The 21059-nt window shown below is 55.4% G+C and overlaps 1 protein-coding gene across 1 annotated transcript; it reads right to left on the bottom strand.

Moving 5' to 3' along the window:
• Nucleotides 1–7602: 7602 nt before the first annotated feature.
• On the bottom strand, nt 7603–19860 carry IGFBP4 (insulin like growth factor binding protein 4). The gene is made up of 4 exons (XM_079724557.1): nt 19316–19860; nt 11936–12093; nt 11036–11170; nt 7603–8781 (listed from the first exon to the last, which is right to left on the bottom strand). The coding sequence occupies exons 1-4, from the start codon at nt 19662–19664 to the stop codon at nt 8647–8649; spliced, it is 777 nt and encodes a 258-aa protein (XP_079580683.1). The 5' UTR covers nt 19665–19860; the 3' UTR covers nt 7603–8646.
• Nucleotides 19861–21059: the final 1199 nt, after the last annotated feature.

Raw genomic sequence — 21059 nt, 5'->3', positions numbered from 1 at the left:
TCGGGAGAGGCCTGCACGTGACCCAGGAGAGAGCTTCTCTCCTCCACAGCATTCGGATTGGACACCCCGTGAATACCGAGATGGGATGTATCCTTTCCTTAGTTCACCCCACTCCCATGCGCACGCACACACGCAACTTCTCTCTTCTGCATCAAGAATTAGAAGCCTGGTGGTCAGACAGATCTGGGTGGCAGGTTCCCTCTGCATTGATTAGTTGCATGATTTAGGGCAAGCCACTTCCCTGGGCATTAAGCCTCAGTTTCCTCGATTGTAATCTCCGCCTCAAAAAATTAGAGACACACTGGGCGTGAACACACTTTGTAGCCTGTGGAGTACCAGTGTTCATTCTGAGAAGGCTAGCACTCCTATCGACCTTTCATTGAGCACCTAATATATGCCACGTACCAGGCTGCTGGAACAGGAGCTCCATGAAGAAAGAGACTCGCATGTTCACTGCTGGATCCCCAGCACCTAAAACAGTGCCTGGCGCACATCAGGCCTACGGTATTTGTTAGAAGCTTTGCCGTGTGTTATCTCACTTAATCTCGATAGCAACACTAGGTAGGTATCATTATTTACCCTCATTTGATGGATATGGAACTGTGGATTAGGAGATTAAGTCCACCTCCCAGGGTCCAACCATAATAATGGTAAAGTGTGATTTGAACCCAAGTGATTTGGACCCAAACCCATAGTGATGATGCTAATGATGACATCTGGAACTTATTGAACCAAGTGTCAGGTCCAATCCCCTGCCTCCATCTACACCAGGATAGAGTTGTCTGCCCCTCCTTCTGGTGTCTCTGCCAAGCCCCTCTTCTCCCACCAGCGATTAGGTCCCCATCCCACTCCAGCCGCTACGCCAGGCTGCTCAGGCTGTTGCAAAAGTCACCTGTCCCTCTGTCTGCCTGAAAGGTGGCATCTTTCCCTGTCATCTTCCACCCAGAATCCTCCATCAGGACCTCCTTCCTTCCTCCCAAATAATAGCCCTTCCTAGCTTCCCCTTTCTGGAGCCTGAAGAGTCTCCCCTGCCCCCACTGGGAGATGGTGCCAAAAGACCACTGCCCTGAGTTCTAAATCTGTATGCCACCAGCTCATTTATGCCTTCAGGCAAGCAAATCACAGACCCCATCTAGGCCTTTGTTTCCCATCTGTGTAATGGGTGAACTGGAGAAGAACTTGAAAGCTGCTCCCAGCCCCAGTCTTCTTAGGAAGGACCTTTCTCAGCCATTAGGCTGGAGCCATCCCCTCTCCCTGACGACGACCACCCGCCCCCGCCCCACATCCCCCTCTCCAGCCCAGGAGATGCTGCCCACCTCTCCCCCGAAGCTTCCTGTGTGGTCTTCCCCACCGCCCACCTCCCACCCTAGAACTTTAGGATCTGTCTCCTGGCAGCCTCTGCTCTCCCCAGCCTGTCCTCTACTTTAGATTGTGCTGACCTTCTCTTCCCCTGCCAGGGCCCTGAGTCCCCTACAAGGCCACCATCTGCAGAGGACCCAACTGGAGGCTGGCCCTTCCCTAGCCTGCAAGGCCAGCTCCCCTCATTCCAGCCCCAGGAAATTCCCCAAGCAGGGGTTTACAAGGTCTGTTTGCATTTTAAAGGCAACTTCCTGTGGTCCACCCCACCCCCCAAAAAGAAAACTTTTCGAAACTTTTCAGGTTCATTTACATTTTAATATAAACCCATCTGGGCCTGTTGCCTGGGATTTAGAACTCACCAGCCCCTAAATCCAAAATCTCTTTGGGGGAAGGTTTTTGTTTTTACCACTGCCCCTCCCTTGGTGCATGGGGCTGGGCCCACCCAGGGCTTTTGGAAGTCGGGGTGGTCACAGACCCTGGGAGCATGGCTCTTCACAAGGCCTGCCATCAGGCCAGGGTCACTGAGCAGTCACATGTCACTTTGAATGAGAAACCTTGACCTGAAGCTGAGAAATGAAGTTGGGAAACAGCTCAGCCAAAGGCAACTGGACTTTTGTTTCTTATGATGTTTTTTTTCTTACGTTTTCTGGGGGAAAAAAGCCCTCTATTGTCTGACTAACCTTCCATGATGCTGGAAAATTGAATTTGTTTCCTGAGCAGTCTGGTCCAATTTCCCCTGGGTGGGGACGAGCCTGGGCTCCGCTTCCTGCTGCTTCAATTTGGAAGCTTCTGGCTCTACTCAGAGAGCAGGACCCAGAAGGGAGTCAGGGACCCTGATCCCTGGACCTGCCAGGCCGTAGCACCCAGGATCCTCCCCGTGGTCCTTGCTCTCGGGAAGCTTTTTCTGGATCCTCAAGTTTCCTTGTCCTATCTTAGCAACCTGGGTTTGCTGGGCCTCCATCTTAGCCTGTCCCCCACCCACGGTAGCTCTGTGCCCCCCAGCTCCCTACCTCTGTCTCTAGGCTCTCGGGGCAAGCCGATAGAGGTACAGCTGTAAAGCATTTGTGCTGGCCGCCAGGCTGGCGGGAGGGCCATCTGCAGCCGGGTAGCTGCCAGGCCTGCAATGACGGGAACCCTGGGCCTCAGCCCAGCCCCAGCCCTTCCACCCCAACCCCCAGGGCAGGAACTTGGCAGTCTACCAAGGCCAAGGAGTCCAAGGGTGAGGGGAATGACCTCGGGGCGCTCCTGCAGTCGGGGGACAGGCATAGTTAGCCCCTATTTGGCAACCTGCAGCTGAGCTGAGCTTCAGGGAGAGGGATCAGGCTCCCAGAGGAGGCGTCATAAATTCTAAGACTGCCCCCCTAAGCCTCAGTGAGAGATTTGTCCTCAGCTGGCCACGGTCCCACCATAATCCTCTGTGGGTAATAGAAAAGTTCCCAGGCCACTAGCCTGGAGAGGAGAGAGAAGGAAAGTACTCTCTCTCCCAGCCCTGATGAAAAGGACCCTCCTCACCTCCACTTGCCCTTAGCCCATGCCCCCTCTCCCCTCCCAGGGAAGGGCATTGAGTAAGTGGACTGCCGAGACAGGCCTCTGGCCACAGCGGACCCATCTGGTGCCAATCAGGAGAGCAGGTTCCCAGATTGTGGAGGGCACACGGGGGAGGGAGACCACAACCTCACAAACTCACTACCTCACTGTGCACCCCCAGCACCTCTCCCCACAGTGTGGCCCCCTTTTGCCTCCCAGAGGGGCCTCACACACAGCCACTGGAAGACTAGGTGAGGCAGGGAAACTTTAGGGGGCCTGGGCCTGCCTTTTCCTACCCAGTGGTCTAACCATACACCCCAGACCTCTGCCCTTAGTTAGACAACTAGACCACAGAGGAGAGAAGGGAAACTGCAGGAAAGATGGGGCCTGGAGGGAGGAGAAAGGACTGCAAACAGAGCAAGGGAGCCCTAGAAACCACCAGGTCCCAGCTGGATTTTATTACAAATGGGGACCACAGGTCCTGAGAAGGGAGTCCAGTAGAACCACTTACTGGACTTGGCCCCAAGCCCTATTCAGGCATTCTGCCCACTGGCCCTCACAGGAACTCTATAGATAGGAATCACCATCCCCATTTGACAGATAGGAAAACTGAGGCTCGCAGGATTGAAAGGTCATACCTGCCCAACCTCACCCAAGTAGTTAAGTGACCAGGTCTGTCTGAGCCAGAGTCTGGGCACTAGGCTGCCCTCCATAAAGTCAAGGTTGCCGCAGCAGCCCAAGCCCCAGGAACCCATTTTGTTTTCCCTGCTGCCTCCAGACTTGGACCAGGGCCTGCTCTGGTTTCCCTCACCCACCCAGCCCCAACCTCTGTCTCCAGGCCCAGGGTGAAAGGATAAAACAGCCTCCCCGGTCATGGCTTGGTGCCAGGTTTCTCTCCTGGCTCTGGATGACACTGGCCCCTGGGCCTCAACTTACCCATGGATAAAATGGACCGAGTTGTCTGAAACTGGGTTGAACAATGATTCTGTGATTCTCCAACCCTCCATTCCTGTCATCCTGAACAAACCTAGAGGCTTCCCCTTGGCTTGGGTGGTCTTTAGAAGGTTCTGACCCCAATTTCAGAATTTAGAGCCAGCAAGGGGGCCAAGACAAAGAGGGGACCCAGCCAGCTATGGAAGCCGCTAATCTCCATCTCTCCCTGAGGGGACTTCACTGCTGCCTCCACTGAAAGCAATTTGTCATGCCCTGAATTAAGTGATTCCAACAAGGGTTTAATTTCAGTTTAATGGCTCTGTTTTTATGTGTAATTAAATACCACTGCATGGCAAAAATATGTTGTTTGCACTTTAGAGACTGTGTAAGGGTCCAGGAAGCCAATCCCACCGGGTTTCCACTCCCAGGCTCCACCAGCCCCTCCCCTTGCCTGGCTGGAATTGTCCAGGTCGCGGAGAAGGGGGTTGGGGACCTGGGGAAGGGAGGGGGACAGTGAGGGGAGAGGTGGTCCTGGTGGCGCCTGCTCACTCATTAGGGTATGTTTCTAATTATCTACAGCACCCCCACTTCTACTCTCTGACCCCAAGCCTCCCCAACCTCTGGAGCCTCAGACATAGAGGGGACAGGTTACTCTACAGTTAGGATCTAATTAGGCACCACGCTGGCTGGCGTGGTGTCTGCTCCCCCGCGCATGCGCATGTGTGTGCCCCGAGGTCCGTTCCATTGCCCCTCCTCCACTCACTGCTCCCCGTTAACTCCCTCCTCCCCCTTGAATATGCTTCCTCCTCCTTGACCCTCTCCCCAGACTCACAAAGCGCCCCTTTCCTCCCCTCTTCCCTAGGACAACCCAGCATCCCAGCTGCCAGTGCCTCCCCGCTCCATCCAACCACAGCATCTTGACTTTCTCTTTCGAGGTCAGAGGTGACATTGCCATAGGGGTCTGGAATGCAGGGGGAGTTTCTCTGGCTGGGAATATTTCAGGGTCATTTACCACACAGCCAGATCCCCCCAGGAAGGGGGACCCCTGAGCAGGAGCCCCAAGTCCTGCATGCCTCATAACATTCCTGGAGTAACTTAGTGGTGGAATCTGGCCCAGAGGGCAGAGGGGTTAGAACAAGCAGCCCTTTCCTGAGGGGTTGAAGGAATGGCTGTGTCTGGACCCTCAGGTCCCCAATAGGAGAAGGGCCAGGAGGAGGCTTGGCCAGCTCTCCAGAGACTCCCCCACCTGAATCCAGTACTGGAATCAATCCAAGTCTCCATTTTGTTTCTCTCTACTCCCACCTGGTCTTCTTGACAATGGAAAACCCAGCCTCCACCCCCCAGCCAGACATCAGGTCTTGATCTCCACTGGGGAGCTGGGAGATGGAAACGGAATGAATGCCTGGTGCCAGTCAGCACCAATGGGCTAGGGGGTCCCCCATCCCCCTGCTCCAAACCACAGTGGGAGGAATGACATTTCTTAGGGAGGCAGGACAGACCACTCAAGGACTTTGGTTTAAAGTTATTCTAGGGGACTTCCTTGGTGGTCCAGTGATTAAGACTTCGCCTTCCAATGCAGGGGGTGCGGGTTTAATCCCTGGTTGGGGAGCTAGGATCCCGCATGCCTCAGGGCCAAAAAACCAAAGCATAAAACAGAAGCAATATTGTAACAAACTCAATAAAGACTTTAAAAAATGGTCCACGTCAAAAAAAACTTTAAAAAAATAATAAATTAAAAATTAAAGTTATTCTAGGTATGGTGGCCCCACCAGGACACAAGAGTTTGGTCCTTGCCTCCTCCTCCCTTCCACCTCTGCCAGGATGCTGATGCCCCTGTGGCAACTAGAGTGACCATTCAAGGGTATTTGGAGGCCACGGGAGGGCTTAGGTACAAACTAGACCAGCCATTCCTCTCTGGAGCCCGGTTCTCCCCACTGTGACACTACCCAGGGCAGTTCACTTCCTCTGGCCTGGCAGTGGTAGAGGGTGTCCACACAGACAGGGAGTTGCTTTTATTTTGTCCCCGTCACATGGCCAAAATTAAAATGTGGCATCTTAGTTCCCCGACCAGGGATCGAACCCGCACCCACTGCCATGGAAGCGCAGAGCCTTCACCACTGGACCGCCAGGGGAGTCCCCAGATTTGCTTTTATTTCCTTCTTTTTTGACAACTAGGACCTGGCTCCCAGATGGTGCGGACAAGCACCAGGGGTGGGGGGCGTTCTGTGGGATGTGGGATTCCCACTCCCAAAGTGCACATCCTCTGTTCTCTTGTGCGAGACATCTCCCTACAAGCCCTGCACTGAGGGTACCTAATGAGTGGAGGAGGGAAGTACATACATACACTGTGAATTTCACTCCCTCTCTCTTCACATCACACCCATTCATACTCAGATTCGTACAGCCCACCCAGACACACCACACGAATGTGCATCACATCTACACACACCCAGCCCAGGTACACACGCCCTGTAAAAGCCCACACTCTCACTCACATTTCAGGTGTCACTTCACTATATGCACACACAGGCACACACACACATTATAAATACACACCTATCACAAAGGCACATCCCAGGCCACACGGGCAGCTACTTCCCAAGCAGACCCAGGTTTTTTTTGGAGGCACATGAAAAGAAAAGGACCTCTTACCACCCATTCCGAGGATACAAGAATAGAGCATTAGGAAGGGAGGCTGGAGACAAAGGGGAATTTAAAGAGATGGCTTAGGGAAAGAGATACTCTCCCTACATTTGGCTTAGGGACCTAAAACTTCATCTTCAGCCTACACTCAACCTCCTCTCCCAGCATGCCTTGGCTTCAGCCCCAGAAGGAGGGGGCTCTATGTAGAGCAGGCCCCCTAGCTGAAGGAGCGTCACTTTGTTCTTTATCTCCTGCTGCTGGCAGCAGCCTGTGGTGCCTCAGGAAGACTAGATGGCTGTGGGATGCCGCCACAGAGGCAGAGTTAGAGAGATGAGGATTGCAGCGCCAGGCTCAAGATTCAGACGGCACAGGTGCCAGTGCATCAGGGGCCAGTGCAATCGAGAAGCCTGGGAGTGCCTGAAGAGATCAATCACACACACACACACACACACACACACGCACACACAGCACAAAGGTGAGAGGTAAGGAGCATTGGGAGATGACCAGGAATCCAGTGGTACCACGTGGGCACACATTCTGGGGCTGGCACTGAGAGCCCACAGCCTGGTGAGTCCAGGACAGCAAGATCAAAGATACCCCCACTCCCAACCCCTCAGAATCAAATCTCAGCCCCAACCCCCAGTCAGGAATCTAGGCAGTCAGAGCTGTGGAATGTGTTGGAGAGCTTACCCCCTTTCCCTAGCTTCAGGGCAGTACCTCCCCTCACTAAATCGATAAATCAAACCCAGACGCAAACCCAGCCTGCCTGATGCCCTAGGAAATGCCCCCGCTTCACACACCAGCTGATCCCAGAAATAGCTCTGGCCCAGCAGGGCTGGCCCAGCTTGCTGCCTCCCTTCAGAAGCCATTACTGGCCCACCAGGAGTCTGAACACAGACAGCACAGACTTTGGGGACAGAGAGGCTCCCCAGGAAGAAGCTGCAAGGAAGAGGAGGGTGAAGTGGCTGACCCTTTGCAGTCCTTTTTACCATGTAAGACAGTTCTCCCCACCCCTGGTGCATCCCTGTCTCTTAATTGTAAATAAATCAACCAAACACCATTGTCTACGGTTTTTTTGGTTTTGTTCTGTTTTGTTAAAAAAAAAAAAAAAAAAAAAAAAAAGACATCATGGCCAACTGGTAGGTTCCTAAGTCTCTTTCCATCCAGTCAAGCCAGAAAATGCCCAGTGGGTAGGGAAATATCGGGGAGGAAGGTCCAGGGAAGGAGGTGTGGGGAGGGAGGCAGGGCCACAGACAGTGAGCCACTGAAGGATGGAGTCATCCTGGTGACTTCCTGGCTGTGACCACAAGTGGGGGAGGAAGCAGGACCCCAGGTAAGTCCCTCACCTCCCGGCATGTGATTTCCTTTCTCCATCAGGCACATGCAGTCCAGCTGTGCATTCTTTCCTCCTCGCCTGACTGCTCAGAGATGGGCCCCACCTCCCCAGCCCCCTGTCCTGCAGGCCTTCCGCTGACCTCTTCCCTCCCCCAAAGCAGGGTCTCAGTTGCCAGGCAACCAAGCTAAGGCGCGCTTGTCCCTGCAGGTCCTTCCCCCTGGAGGGACCTGGGGAGGAAGTAAAGGGGAGCCTGGCAGACTTTAGCTTTGGAATTGGGTCTCAGTCGGTCTCCTAACCACTGAGTCATCTGCTACCCCACACTTTCCCTATGGCCTCCACCCTCTGACTAGTTTGAGGGGAGGGACAACGGTCAAGGTACATGTCTATTTTCCTCCCCTCATTATGGGACTGGGACTTTTCTTCTCCTACAGACTTGTGCTCACCTTATAGGAGGTGGCCTCACATGTCTAAATCAGAGGGAGTCAAAATAAGAGCCCGCAGGGCTGAAAACTAGAGCTGACATGTAGTATGTGGTCAAGAAGTGTTTATAGACGGCTGAAGGGCTGAATGAATCCAGGATCAATTTGGAAACATACCAGGGCTCTCTCAGGCTATCTAAGCCCAAAGAAGGACATCCCTAGGCTTTGGCTCACCCCAAGGGCACACCCACGCTCATAAACACACACACACACACACACACACACGCATACACACAAACACACCCCAAGGGAAACTCCTGGGCCAGAAGCAGGGCCAGGACTCAGACCCAGGCTCCAGGTCAGCTCTGCAGCCTCCGGGGGGACGGGGGGGCAGCAGGGGGCAGTGAGCCCCCCGCCTGCTGACAGGGCTCACTCGCGGAAGCTGTCAGCCAGCTGGTGGCAGTCCAGCTCCCCCTTCGGCTCCAGGCCCCCCGGAAGCTTCACTCCCGTCTTCCGGTCCACACACCAGCACTTGCCGCGCTGCCCATCCAGGGCCGGGTGGCACTGCCAAGACAAGGGTGTGAGAGGTCAGATCTCAGGCAGCCGGCCCCGATCCCAGCCCAGCCCCCAAGTCAGACAGTGGCTCCAAGATGGACTCTTGAGGGCAGAGGCTTTCTTGAACATGAGTCCTCTGAGCTCAATGGAGTAAAGTTGGCCAAGAAGGAAAGGTCCAGACAGTTTTGGTCCAGAAGGTCCAGAAGGCAGGGTCCTGAGGAAGTTCTGCAGCCTACCTGGAGGGGAGACTGGATCCATGGAGTTGAAAGGTGCAGGTGGACTTAAAAGGCTAGGGTTCAGGTTGGAGAAGTTTTTAATTTGTGTTCTGATTGTGTTTTAGTTTGGGTTCTGATTGTGTTGGGACTTTAAGAATAGGATTATGGTTAAGATTGTGATTATCCACATTGAAGTTAGGGTAGGATCAGCATAAGAGTTGCAGTTGAACTGGGGATTATGACTAAAACTTGAATGGGGTGAGGCTTAGAGCCCAGGTCAGAAATGGAATTGGGATAGAGATAGAGGTCAAGGTCAGAACAATTAAAGCAGTTGGGCTAAAGTTTGGGTCGGGATTAGACGGGGGGGGGGGGGGGGGGAGGAGGAAGAGTAGGGGGTAAAGGTGTATTTCAGAGTCAGGATTAGAGTTGGAGTGAAGGTTGTCTCAAGGGTCAGAACTGGCCTGAAGATAAAGGGTCAAGTGTCAGAATTTTCAGTGGGATAAAAACTGGGGGGAAGGAAACATAAACGTGTATAACACAAAGAGTAAACCCTAACGTAAACTATGGACTTTAGTTAATAACTAATAATCAATTTTAGTTCCTCAATTGTAACAAATGTACCACACTCATGTTAATAGGAGAGACTGGGGGTGGGAAAGTAGATGGGAACTCTGTACTTCCTGCTCAGTTTTTCTGTAAACTTAAAACTGCTCTAAAAAATAAAGTCTATTGAATTTTTTTTAACGGGGTCGGGGGGGGGCAGTTTTTAAAAATTGGGACAAGGGGGAATTCCCTGGCGGTCCAGTGATTAGGACTCTGCTTTCACTGCCGGAGGGCCCAGGTTGGGGAACTGAGATCCCACAAGCCACATGGCGCGGTCAAAAAAAAGGAAAAAGAATAATTGGGACAAGGATAAAATTGGTATTGGGATAAAGGCTGGAGAGAGGTTTGGCGTAGGTTTGGCAGGGAGACCTTTGTGGTCCTCCTCCATTGCACACCTCTTCATAACCTCCTCATGCCATCCTGGGGTGTGCAGACTCGGGGGCAGCCTTTCTCCTCCTAGCTAGGCCTCTTCTGGCTGAGTGGTGGTCCACCTTGTGGATTCATCTGTAGAGCACGGAATGGGAGGACATGTGTGCCTACACCCACAAGGGCTGGAGGAGATCCAGGCCACACCCAGCACGAGGGACCCCACCCAGTGTCCTGCCCAGATATGCCACCCTTCCGAATGAGCCCGACTGAGACAGGCCAGAGATGGGGCTGGAGCAGGCCAATCCCAAGCGTCCTGGGGGCTTGTCAGAGGAGCCCATGTTCCAAGGGCGTAAGGAGGTACAGAGGTTTCTGCATTCCTGTCTTGTCTCCTGCCCTCTCCTTCCTCTGCTGCACCCAAAGTTCCCATCTCCAGCTGTCAGGTCTGACTTCACCTCCAGCCTGGCTGAACCCCAGGTGGTTTGGCGGCTCAGCCTGGGGGAAGGGGAAGGCTGAGTTTCCTCCTCAACTCTTCAAGACCTAGCCCCTCCATTCCCAGATGAAACCTCAGACATCAGGAGTTCCCTGGCAGTCCAGTGGTTAGGACTTCACACTTTCACTGCGAGGGCGTGGGCTCAATCCCTGGCCAGGAAACTAAGATCCCACAAGCCACACGTGGAAACCTCAGACATCCAGGGACAAAGGAGAACTCACAGGAATGGAGGAAGGGGAGTGAGAGAGGGTTGGGAGGCAGAGGTTGGCAGGAGTGCCAGGTCTGCATCACAGATGGTGACCACAGAGGTCATAGAAATAAGCCTGGACGGGGAGGCAGGGTCACTGGTCTGCCTTTAACTTGCTCTGTGACTTCGGGCCGGCCTCTACCCCTCCCTGGGCCTCAGTCTCCTCATCTGCAAAATGAGTGAGTGGGCAAAATGAGCTGAGGTCCTGAGGCTGGGGGAAGGGTTTGGGGAGGGTCCAAGGGGTTAGGTTTGGGTTGAGGAGCTCCCCCCTTCCCGAGACCTCCATCCTGGACATCCTGGAACTGAGGCCGGGCCAAGTCGGCGGAGATGGAGACCCACCTGCTTGGGGTGGAAGTTGCCGTTGCGGTCGCAGTTGGGGATGGGGATGACGTAGAGGTCCTCGTGGGTGCGGCTCTGTGAGGCGGCCAGCCGCTCCAGGGCCCGGTGCAGCTCACTCTGGCAGGAGCCCTGGGGCTGGAGGAGGGGGAGAAGGAAACTGCTCAGCAGAAGGGAGAGAGGCAGGAGGACCGGGGCTGGGGGTCAAATCAGGACTGCAGGCTCTGAAAGGAGGGTTAAGGCCTGGAAGCTGAGCGGGGCCCAACGAGGTAAAAGGAGGAGCTCGGGCTCAGGGGACACTGGCGGGCAGAACAGAGGGACATTGAAGAGAGGATCTTGAGCCAAAGGGCTTCTAAAAAGGAGGGGTATGATGTGAAGGGAAATTGTGGGGAAAGGAAATCTATGGTGAAGGACAGGAAGGGGATGATTTCTAAACAGGAGTGATGGATGAAATCATGTAATTAACAACTTGTAAGACCCAGGCATGGATCCATCAGAAACACCCATCAGAAAGGACATTAGCCAGACCCTGGAGCAGGGTCCCAAGGCTCCCTGCTATGGCCAGCATGAACCCTTTAGCTACTGAGAAGCTCTGGGGTGGGGAATCCCTGGGAAGGGCCAAGAAACATCAGGAGGCTTGGGGCCACTGCTGTTCACCCACCAGTACTGAAGTGTCTCAGTATTTAACAATAACTTCAGTTATCCCAATGTCTAGAACTGGTGAGCAGGAAAGGAATTTCAAGAAGAGGAGTGAGGACTTTCTGGGTCCTGATGATGCACACTAGGTGCATCTTGCACACAGCAGACATCTAAAAAATGTTTGCTGAATGGTCACTGTCCAGATCTGGTGATGGTGGTGGTGTGTGTGCCTATGCACATGCGCATTTGGTCAGAGGTCCTCACCACAGGCCGGGCTTCCTCCCGAGGGACCCCGATGACCTTCATCTTGCCCCCACTGGTGCTCCGGTCTCGAATTTTGGCGAAGTGCTTCTGCAGGCACCTGCGGTCATGGGCGCTGCAGGGGCTGAAGCTGTTATTGGGGTGATCACCCTCGTCCTTGTCTGCAATCAGGCCAAGATGGGGAAAGGTCAGCGATGGGAAAGGACAAGGCAGCACAGCAACCCAGCCTCCCACCTGCTTTCTCCTTCTTAGGGATTCTCCAGCCTGGCACTGGGGAAGAGCAGGGGGTCTGGGCGGGGGGTGCGAAGAAATGAAAGCAGCACGCCGGTTTCTTCCCCACTCCCCAGGATCTCCTCAGGAAAATATTCCTCTTGAAGTCCTTGATTTGTCCCTCACTCCACCCAGTCCAACCCTCAGATGAGTCACCAGCTGCAGCTGCCCAGACAGCAGGAGGGTCCCCTGGGCCCTGCAGGGAGGTCTCAAGCAGGCAGGGGGCCCCACACCGAATCTCATCCCCCTGCCATTCATCTCTTCCTACCATCCCCCTCTCAGTCTGCTCTTTCTTCCTCTCTCCTTTCCTGCTCTTTTCAGCATCTGGCTGAGCCAGCCAGGGGATCCCCAGGGCTGTCGGCTCTGCTGACCCTCTTCCAAATGGCCAGAATCAAAGTTTCCATGAGTGATGAGAAATCTGGCCCAAAAACTCTCTCCATTGGAGAAGTGGGAGTGGGTGTGTATGCCTGCATGTGAAAGAGTGTGTGTGTGCGTGTGTCTGAGACACTGTGTGGCCCCAGGACCAAGAGAACACCCTCACACATCCCTTCAGCCCCCCCACCCCAAAGTCTCCCATCCTTACATTTCAGACCCCATCCAAAGTGCACATCTGTTGCCCAGAGCCAGGGCACTGGGGACGTGGAGATGGGGGTGGTGAGGCTGAACCGCCACGCTTTCCCTGGGCTCTCCTAAAGGCTCTACCCGAACTCAAGAAAAACCCCATCCAGAAGTCCCAGAATTGTAACCACTGCTCCTCCATCCAGGCAGCCAAAACCAGAACACAGGGCTGAGCTGGAGAAAGAGGTCGCAAGATCCCTCTGCAAATCAGAGCCACCTCTGAAATGCTCGGGTTTGGCAACTTGCTGCCGGCCTGAGTGCAGAGCCCCTGCCAGCATTCCAGATGTTGGCAGCAGGACAGAAGGTTACATCTGGTTTGCGTCAGGATTTTTTTTCCTGAGGAGTTAGCAGGTTCCTCCATGCATGGCAGCAGTCCCAGAGCTGCCTCTGGGTTAAATGGTATTTTTCTGCCGAGCCAAAGTTAGTTGGGGGGTTAGTTCTCTTTTTATTCTCCTAGTTCTGGGGGGTCCAGGGGGAAGCACGTGGATAAAGGGAAACCAGGCAAGGAGGAATCTAGACCCCCAGAAAGTCTTTGTCAAGATTCCACACCAAAGGTTATTTATAAAATTCAGTCACCGAGGATGGGAAGAGGTTTTGTCACTGATGCAGGGCTGGCTTAGAAAAAAGCAACAGAGGGAAGGAATAAATGGAGCAGATAGATATAACCTCTCCTTCTGCATATTTAACATCCCAAGAAGAACAGTCTGGAGGGGACTTCCGTCCCAAAAGATCAAGTTCCCGAAGGTCAACCAAGGAGAAGCCACTACAGCAAAGATTTCCCAGCTGGTGTGGGCAGCAAAAGAAGGAGCAGATTAAGTTCAGAAGACCAGGATTGTGCAAAGGGGGCCGTAGGAAGATAGACCCCAAGCCCCCAGGCAGGAACCAGAGAGAAGACCTGAGATCGAAGCTCTTCCCTGAAGACCTTCCCAAGGAAACTTCTGGTTAAGAAGGCCCAGGCTGGCCAGTGACCACCCCCCGCCATCACCACGTCCGCCTTGCCCAAAGCCCCAGGACTAGTGGATGGGGTCACAGCACTGCAGGTGTGTAGGCTGGAGCTGGGGATTGGAGAGAAAGGAAATAGAAGACCTAAGAGAATTGAGAGATTTGTCTTGGAACCACAGAAGCGGAGCGAGCTTGGAACAAAGGGGCCACCATTCTACCTGGAAAGGCTGGAAGGGTCCCAGGGGCTCATTTGACACAACCCATGACACTACCTTGAGGGCCCCCTTCAACCGGAAAGGTTTTGTCGTTCTTCGAGTTTGCTTTCTTTTCATGACCATAAAGGAAAGCACGGCTGTGCACAGTGACACTTGTCCCTCTTGGTAAGTGGCCAGATGTTCTTAGGTTCCCTAGGAAGAGTTTTCTAATGCACGGGGCTGCCTCAGGAGGTAGAGTTCTGCCCTGGAGGCGTGGCACGTCAGGGTGGCAGAGGTCTCAAGGACCTGGAGAGATCTGCCGTAGAAATTCGACTACTTTCCAACATTGTGTTTCTATGAGTCAAGTTCACAAAAACACTCGGGGGAGTGATTTTTTCTTTTTAACATCTTTATTGGAGTATAATTGCTTTACAATGGTGTGTTAGTTTCTGCTCTATAACAAAGTGAATCAGTTGTACATAAACATATATCGCCATATCTCCTCCCTATTGCGTCTCCCTCCCACCCTCCCTATCCCACCCCTCTAGGTGGACACAAAGCACCGAGCTGATCTCCCTGTGCTACACGGGGGATTATTAAAGGATATTTGGAATGATTATCCCTTAATTTAGGAAGTGCCATGAAGGAGGACAACTGGGTCCCCTCACTGAACCCCGGGGACGCGCAGGGCATAGGGCGAGCTTGGAAACATAGCTCATGTTCTTGTATCCGCAGGGCTCCCGTCACATGGGGCATTATCGGCAGGCAGCCTGCCTGGCCTCCCCCACCTTGGTTTCTCCACCACCCAGCACACTTAGCCGCAGCTTGTGTCTCAGCTTAAGAGTAGAACACGGCAGGCAGGGAGAGTGGCTCCGTGCTGCCTCTCTCAGGGGCAGGGGTACAAAGACTATGTCCCTATCTGCCAGCTCAGACACAGACAGGCTGGGACTCAAGGATCACAAACATACACAAACAATCACGTGTCCAGACACACACGGGTCCACGCGTGCACACCCACATGCACCCAGGCGCCCTGACCCTGCCCTGGCCAGAGCACACTGACTGTACCCCGGTTGTTGACTTTCCACTTAATCTGTAACTTCTTCTTGCCCAGGCTTGTCTAACTGGCAGACTGAGACCCCACCCCAGGATCCACCCTGGGCACTAGGCTTGAGAGGGTGAGGGTCATAGCCTTGAGTCTCTAAAGAAACGTTCACCTTCCCATGTCTAAAAGTGGCTAAATTCTTGCTACTTCCCTGCTCATGCAGGATGTCCATCTTTCTCGTGCTCCACACCCAGGTGGTGCCCTCTGGAAAAACCGCAATCTTGGTGGGTTCCCCTCTGGGCGGGAGCCGAGTCAAACCTGCCCGCCCCCCACCAAAGGTCGCACCTCCCGACATCCGAAAGGCTTGTTTGGGAGGCGGGGCTTCCGAGGTAGGCCAGGTCACCTCCTCTTGCCCCGCTGGAGCTAAGCCAACGACATCCAGCCACAGGGGAAACCTTGGTCTTTGCTCCAGCCACAGAGGAAGGGCGGGCACCCAGAGAAAGAAGAGGTTTCACAGCTTTGGCACCGATGGCTGCAAAGTTCATGGTCAAAGCTAGAAGATTTCCTCTTTCCTGCTGCCTGATTTCATCCTCATGATTTCCCTTCAACTCCAGCCCCCACTCCCCTCAAGACGCCCAGGGTGAGGCTGTGAGGTAGGTGGGCCCAGCCAACCAGACACAGTCTGGAGGGTCACCCACCCGCCCTACGACAAAGGCCTTTTCCTTCTTCGCCTGCATTCTGGCTGGAGAAGCCAAGACCACCCATGCTGGGTACCAGGCCTTTCTTTGAGGTCTGGCTCAAGGGGTGTCTCCCTCACCCTTGTGCCACGCTGCGGGCCTCGGACTAAAGAGTCAGAGAAGTACAGCTGGCCCTTCCACCCTACCCCCTCCACTCCTCTGCATGTCCCCCCAGCTTTGCTCACTTGCCCTACTGTCCCCCAAAGCCCCAGCATCAGAGGAGAAGTTAAGCTTCAACTTAAATCCATTCGGTTTCCTCTTCATCACCATCCTCATCACTGCTCCCTTACTCCATGCCAGATGCCCCAACCCTGCAAGATAGGTCCCACTGTCCCCCTTTTTACAGATGAGGAAATGAAGCAGTCTGGCTAGAGGAAAGGAGAAGAACTTATCTCTGCAGCTCCTATGTCTTTAAATGGAAAGACTCCTGATACCCGAGGCACTGATAATTCTGGCTTTGCCAAAACTAAAGAAAAAATGTTAAGCAGCCAGGCTCCCCCTTCCCCCCTCCCCCCCTCCCCCAAGGCACAGAATTTCTGGGAAGGCCCTGTTCCCAGGACATGACTGGATTCCCAGTACTGAAGTAGGGGGGACAATATTTGCTGTGTTGACTAAAAATTAACCCAGCCTGCATGTTCCCTAACCCTGTCCCAGAGGGACCCAGAGCACAGTTTAGGATCTCCCCAGTCCAAACGCTAATCTTCCCACTGTCCACTCCCCCAGATTCCACAAGTCGAGGGTCAGTACACTGAATCAGGATTGTGGACTTCTGACACACGTGTCCCACCCCGCCCCCACCCTCTGGTGGCCTGAGCTGTGTTAATCCACAACTTTTTCTGGCTTGGAAAGCTGGGACAGGGGGTCACAGCAGAGGGCACGGGGGAGGGGGGTAGCCGGGAGAGGGATGGGGGAGACCTGCCCCAGGAGCAAAGAGTGGGCCTCTGGACCATAGCAGGCCAAGGGAGGGGGCACGCTGAGTGACTGCCCTCCCCAGTCACCTGCTGAAGCTCAGCCCCAAGAGGAAAAGGCAGGAAGAAGAGCCTGATTGACCTCTCTGCCAAACTATTCCCCAGGCAAGAAGGCCCTTGGGCTTCCCTGGTGGCGCAGTGGTTGAGAGTCCGCCTGCCGATGCAGAGGACGCGGGTTCGTGCCCCGGTCTGGGAAGATCCCACATGCTGCGGAGCGGCTGGGCCCGTGAGCCATGGCCGCTGAGCCTGCGCATCCGGAGCCTGTGCTCCGCAACAGGAGAGGCCACAACAGTGAGAGGCCCGCGTACAGCAAAAAAAAAAAGAAGACCCAAGCTTTGGGACGCAGGAGGGACAGTAGCCTATCGACAGTGGAAGGCTCAGGAGGACAGCAGGGAGAGGGGCCGAGCCCTGGCCGCCTGGTCTCACCAGACACCCTGCAGGGCTACGGCACAACTCTAGGGGGCGCCTTTCACGCAGTGCAGTGTGGCCGGGCCGTGGCAGGGGTACTTCTGGGATGACTGGGAGGTAAGAGGGCATGGACACAGCTTGCTGAGTAGGTACCTAGTTTCCCCAGGGCCCCCCCAGACCTCCCCTTTCCCTCTCCCGATATCTGCCTGCACTGCAAGGGTGGAAGCCAAGGCAAGGAGACCTTGGGCCCTGTAATCCAAAAGGGGCCTAAAGCTGCCTTTCGAGGCTGGTGTACACGATGTTCACAGGACACTCACAAACTGCTCACGGCATGCCTCCCCAAAGCTCCTAGGGGAACAGTTTCTTCCACTTCAGGATGGGGTGTTCCTACCCAGCCAGGGAAGAAGGGGCTCCCGAGACCCACTGAGGGCTCTTCTGTCCCACGTTCAAGCTGGTGACAGAGGAGGAGCTCACCAGCCATCCTAATCTGGTGCCAGATACCCGCTGGCCGGCAGAGGGTGGAGATACGAAGCAAAAGGAACCCGTTATACCCGGGGAGCCCAAGGGCTCAGCCCTCACTCCCAGTCTGGTCCTGTACCAGTACCCCTCCTCTCCCACTAGCACTGGCATCTCTGCCCCAGGATCAGCGACTGACACCCCCAGAACCCCCCCCACCCCCGCTTCCCAGATGTGCCGGGTGCCAGGGTGGCATTTTCCTAGAATGTTTTCTGCTGACCTATCTCTCGCTGCCCAGGGGCAGGAGGGGCAGAGAGGCCCGAGGCCCAGACCCCTGGGGTCCACCTCCTTCCTGTTTTCCCTGCATCCTGCTCTCCTCTGGCTAACAAGCTGCAGAGGATTGAGGAAGTGGAGCGGTCTGGGACCCAGGGCAGGAAGCTTGGGGCCGGAGTCCCAGCATCCGGACTGCAACAATGGAAGCTTCAAGCACCAGGAAAAGAGACAGAAACAGACAGAGGCACAGGGAGAGCAAAACAGAGTCGGAGAGGGAACAAGAAACAGAGGCAGAGGTAGAGAAAGGCAGACAGAGAGATTCTGAAAGCAACAGAGAAAGACAGGAACAAAGACAGAAAGAGAAACGGTGACAGAGTCAAGGGAATGAGCAACGGAAAGAGCCTGAGATGAAAGTGAGCAAAGCAGGGCAACAAAAACAGGAAAAGGAATAGGATAAAGAGAAAGAAACTGATAACGGGCAGGAGATATTGCGGAAAGGAGAATCTGAGAATGTTGTTAGTGAAACTAGAGGTTGAGAGACACAGCAGGGAAGAACAAAAGAATAAGAGAAAGAAGGAGAGAGACAGAAAGACTACAAGGGAGAAACTGAAAGTCTCACTGAGAAATAGAAAGGAAGTGTAAGAATGAGTTTAGGGCAAGAGACCTTCTAAACCTCTCTCTCCCTTTCTCTCTCTCTCTCTCCCCCCACCCCACCCCTCCCCTCTCTACTGCCTGTCCCGTTAGGTTTCTGCAGCTCTGGGCTGGGAGCCAAGACTTGCTTCTCTTCTGCCACCTCAAATGGCACCTGCCAGGAGAAAGGAGCAGGGTGCCTGTGTACCAGGGCAGGAGGAGGTGCCCAGGCCTGCCAGAGAGACCCCTGTCTTCCCAATACCTCTCAAAAAGCTAGGTGAGCCGGCCTGGGGCTTTGAGGAAGGGCCACTCTGATGCCCCTCACCACCAAAGCCACTCTAATTTACATGTCCCACTCCACCCCACCTCAATGTCAAAAGCCCGAGCCCTGGCTTCTCAGACCCCTGGGGCCTCCACTTGTGTCCAGGGTGAGGGGAGGTCCCTGGATCAGGAACAGAAAGCCTCCACTGCCACCAACCCCATCCTCCAGGTATCTGGCCCTAGACTGCTCACTTGCAGGCTGTGGGCTGGACCAGGTCACTTAATTTTCCACTCTTGCTCCAGCAGCCAGGACCACCATTGAGACGTCTCTTCCCAAATAGGCACCCTTGAGATGGAGGGGTGGGACAGAGTCCTCTTTGATGGTGGCAACAGGCTGCTAGGGACTTGAGAGCAGTTTCCTTGGCTGACCCTGTCCCGTGCCATTCGGGCCCGGCCACATACCTGCCTTCTGCTCAGCTCACAGGGGATTTTCAAGAGTCTTTCGGGTCAGCCCGAATGGGGAAGGGGCTTCTGGGAGGGGAGGACCCCAGGGAGGGCGTGCAAGGGATGGGGCACCTTACCAGAGGGCTGCAGGCTTTCCTGGATAGCCTCGATCTCTGCCAGTTCCATACACACGCCTTGCCCGTGCACCAGCGTGTGCAGGGGCTTCTCCACGCCCCGGGGCGGGTAGCAGCGCAGGCCGGAGCCGCAGCGGGGGGTATACACCCCGCAGGGCATCCCCTTGCCCAGGGCGCAAGTGGCGCAACAGCCGCAGCCCGGCTCTCGCACCAGCTCCTCGCAGCCCACGGGGGGGCGGCAGCGCGCCAGCTTCTCCTCGGAGCAGGGCGGGCAGTGGATGGCTTCGTCGCCCAGGCTCGGCCCGGGCCCGGCGGCCAGCAGCAGCGCGGCCACGAGGCACAGGGGCAGCATGACCGGGCGAGGACGGGGCACGGGCGGACAGCGGGGGACACAGAGGCAGCGCCCGGCGCGCCTGGAGGACCCGACCCAGAGGGCGCGGCGACACGGGGCGGCTCCGCTGGCGGACAAGGACGAAGCCGAGGAAGTTAGCAAGCGGGCCGGAGGGGAGCGAGCCTGGCGCTGCGCCGCATCCTCGGCCCGGCCCAGGCGGCTGGCTGTAGGGGGCAGGGGGCTGAGCTGCTGCCCGGGACCGGCTCCCCCGGACTTTATACCGGCCCCTGGCCACACCCCCAGCGCCTTCCCGGGGGGGGGGGGAAATGGGGGGGAGGGGAGGAATGGGGGGGAGGGGACGGGGGGGCCCAGGGAGAGGGAGAAGGAGAGGCGGCGGTTAGGGGGAGGGGGCGCTGTCCTAAGTCGTCGCTGCTGTCGCTGCTGCCGCCGCCGCCGCTACTACATCTGAAAGTCCTTTTCTGCCGCAGGAGAAAGCGGCGCAGTTTGGAAGCCACGGCAGGCGCCGAGAGCGCTTCTGAACCGGAGCCCGGGAGGGCAGCGAAGGGCGAACGAAAGCGAAGGGGCGGCTCCGTGGCCCCCTCCCCCGACCTTGGACGATTCTCCCCGGACCCCACTGAGATGGCCCCGCAGTCCCCCCGCACTGAGAGCGCGGCGACCTCCTAGCCCGGACTCCCAGCTCCGGGGATTCAGTCTCCCTGGCCAGAGTCCTTCCCACCCCACTCCAGTGCTTCCAGTCTCAGCCGCTGGAGCCCAAGTCTGGTGAGGAGGGGAAAGGCGGCCCAGAAGGGCCTAATGGCCCGAAGAGGTTGATAGGCTCTCTCCCCACTTGCCCCTTCCAACCTGCCCCTGCCCCCAATCTCCCCAGGGTTCATTTGGGCCCCTGTCCCCTCTGCCTTACACAGGATGGCATCCACAGAACTCGCACCCGGAGAGGGAGGTGCCAAGACGCTTGCTCCTTCCTGGGTGTTTGCTTCTACTGCCCAGACCCACTCCCAGAGGGATATAAGCTGAGGAGACTGCCACTCTCAAGTGCAAATTGCGCATTGCACAACTCCAGGGGGCGCCATTTCTCTGGTAGTCATTGTAGACTTGTATAGCTGTTGTGACTGTTTTCCAGCAGATGGCACTCAAGGGTTTTGAGAAAGGGGTGCCTTTTTCTAATTCACCCAGCAGTGCTATTTGGGCTAGTGTCAGGGGTGGCTAGGCCCTCTGTGAGATCCTGTTGGTGCCTATATCCCCTACCCTTTGCCTCAGCCTTGCTGGGATTGGGAGGGGTTCTAGAGTAGCATGTGGAGAAGGGACTCCTCTCCTAGGTGGTCTCTCAGGTCCCCCCAGGGTTTACCCATCCTCCCCCACAAAACTTTCTGCTATCCTGGAGCTGATTTCAGGGTAAGG

Source organism: Hyperoodon ampullatus (genome assembly GCF_949752795.1).
Source record: "Hyperoodon ampullatus genome assembly, chromosome: 19".
NCBI classification, from domain to species: Eukaryota; Metazoa; Chordata; class Mammalia; order Artiodactyla; family Ziphiidae; genus Hyperoodon; species Hyperoodon ampullatus.
The sequence above is the reverse complement of the archived record's forward strand: the minus strand, read 5'-3'. Positions and strand labels throughout refer to the sequence as shown.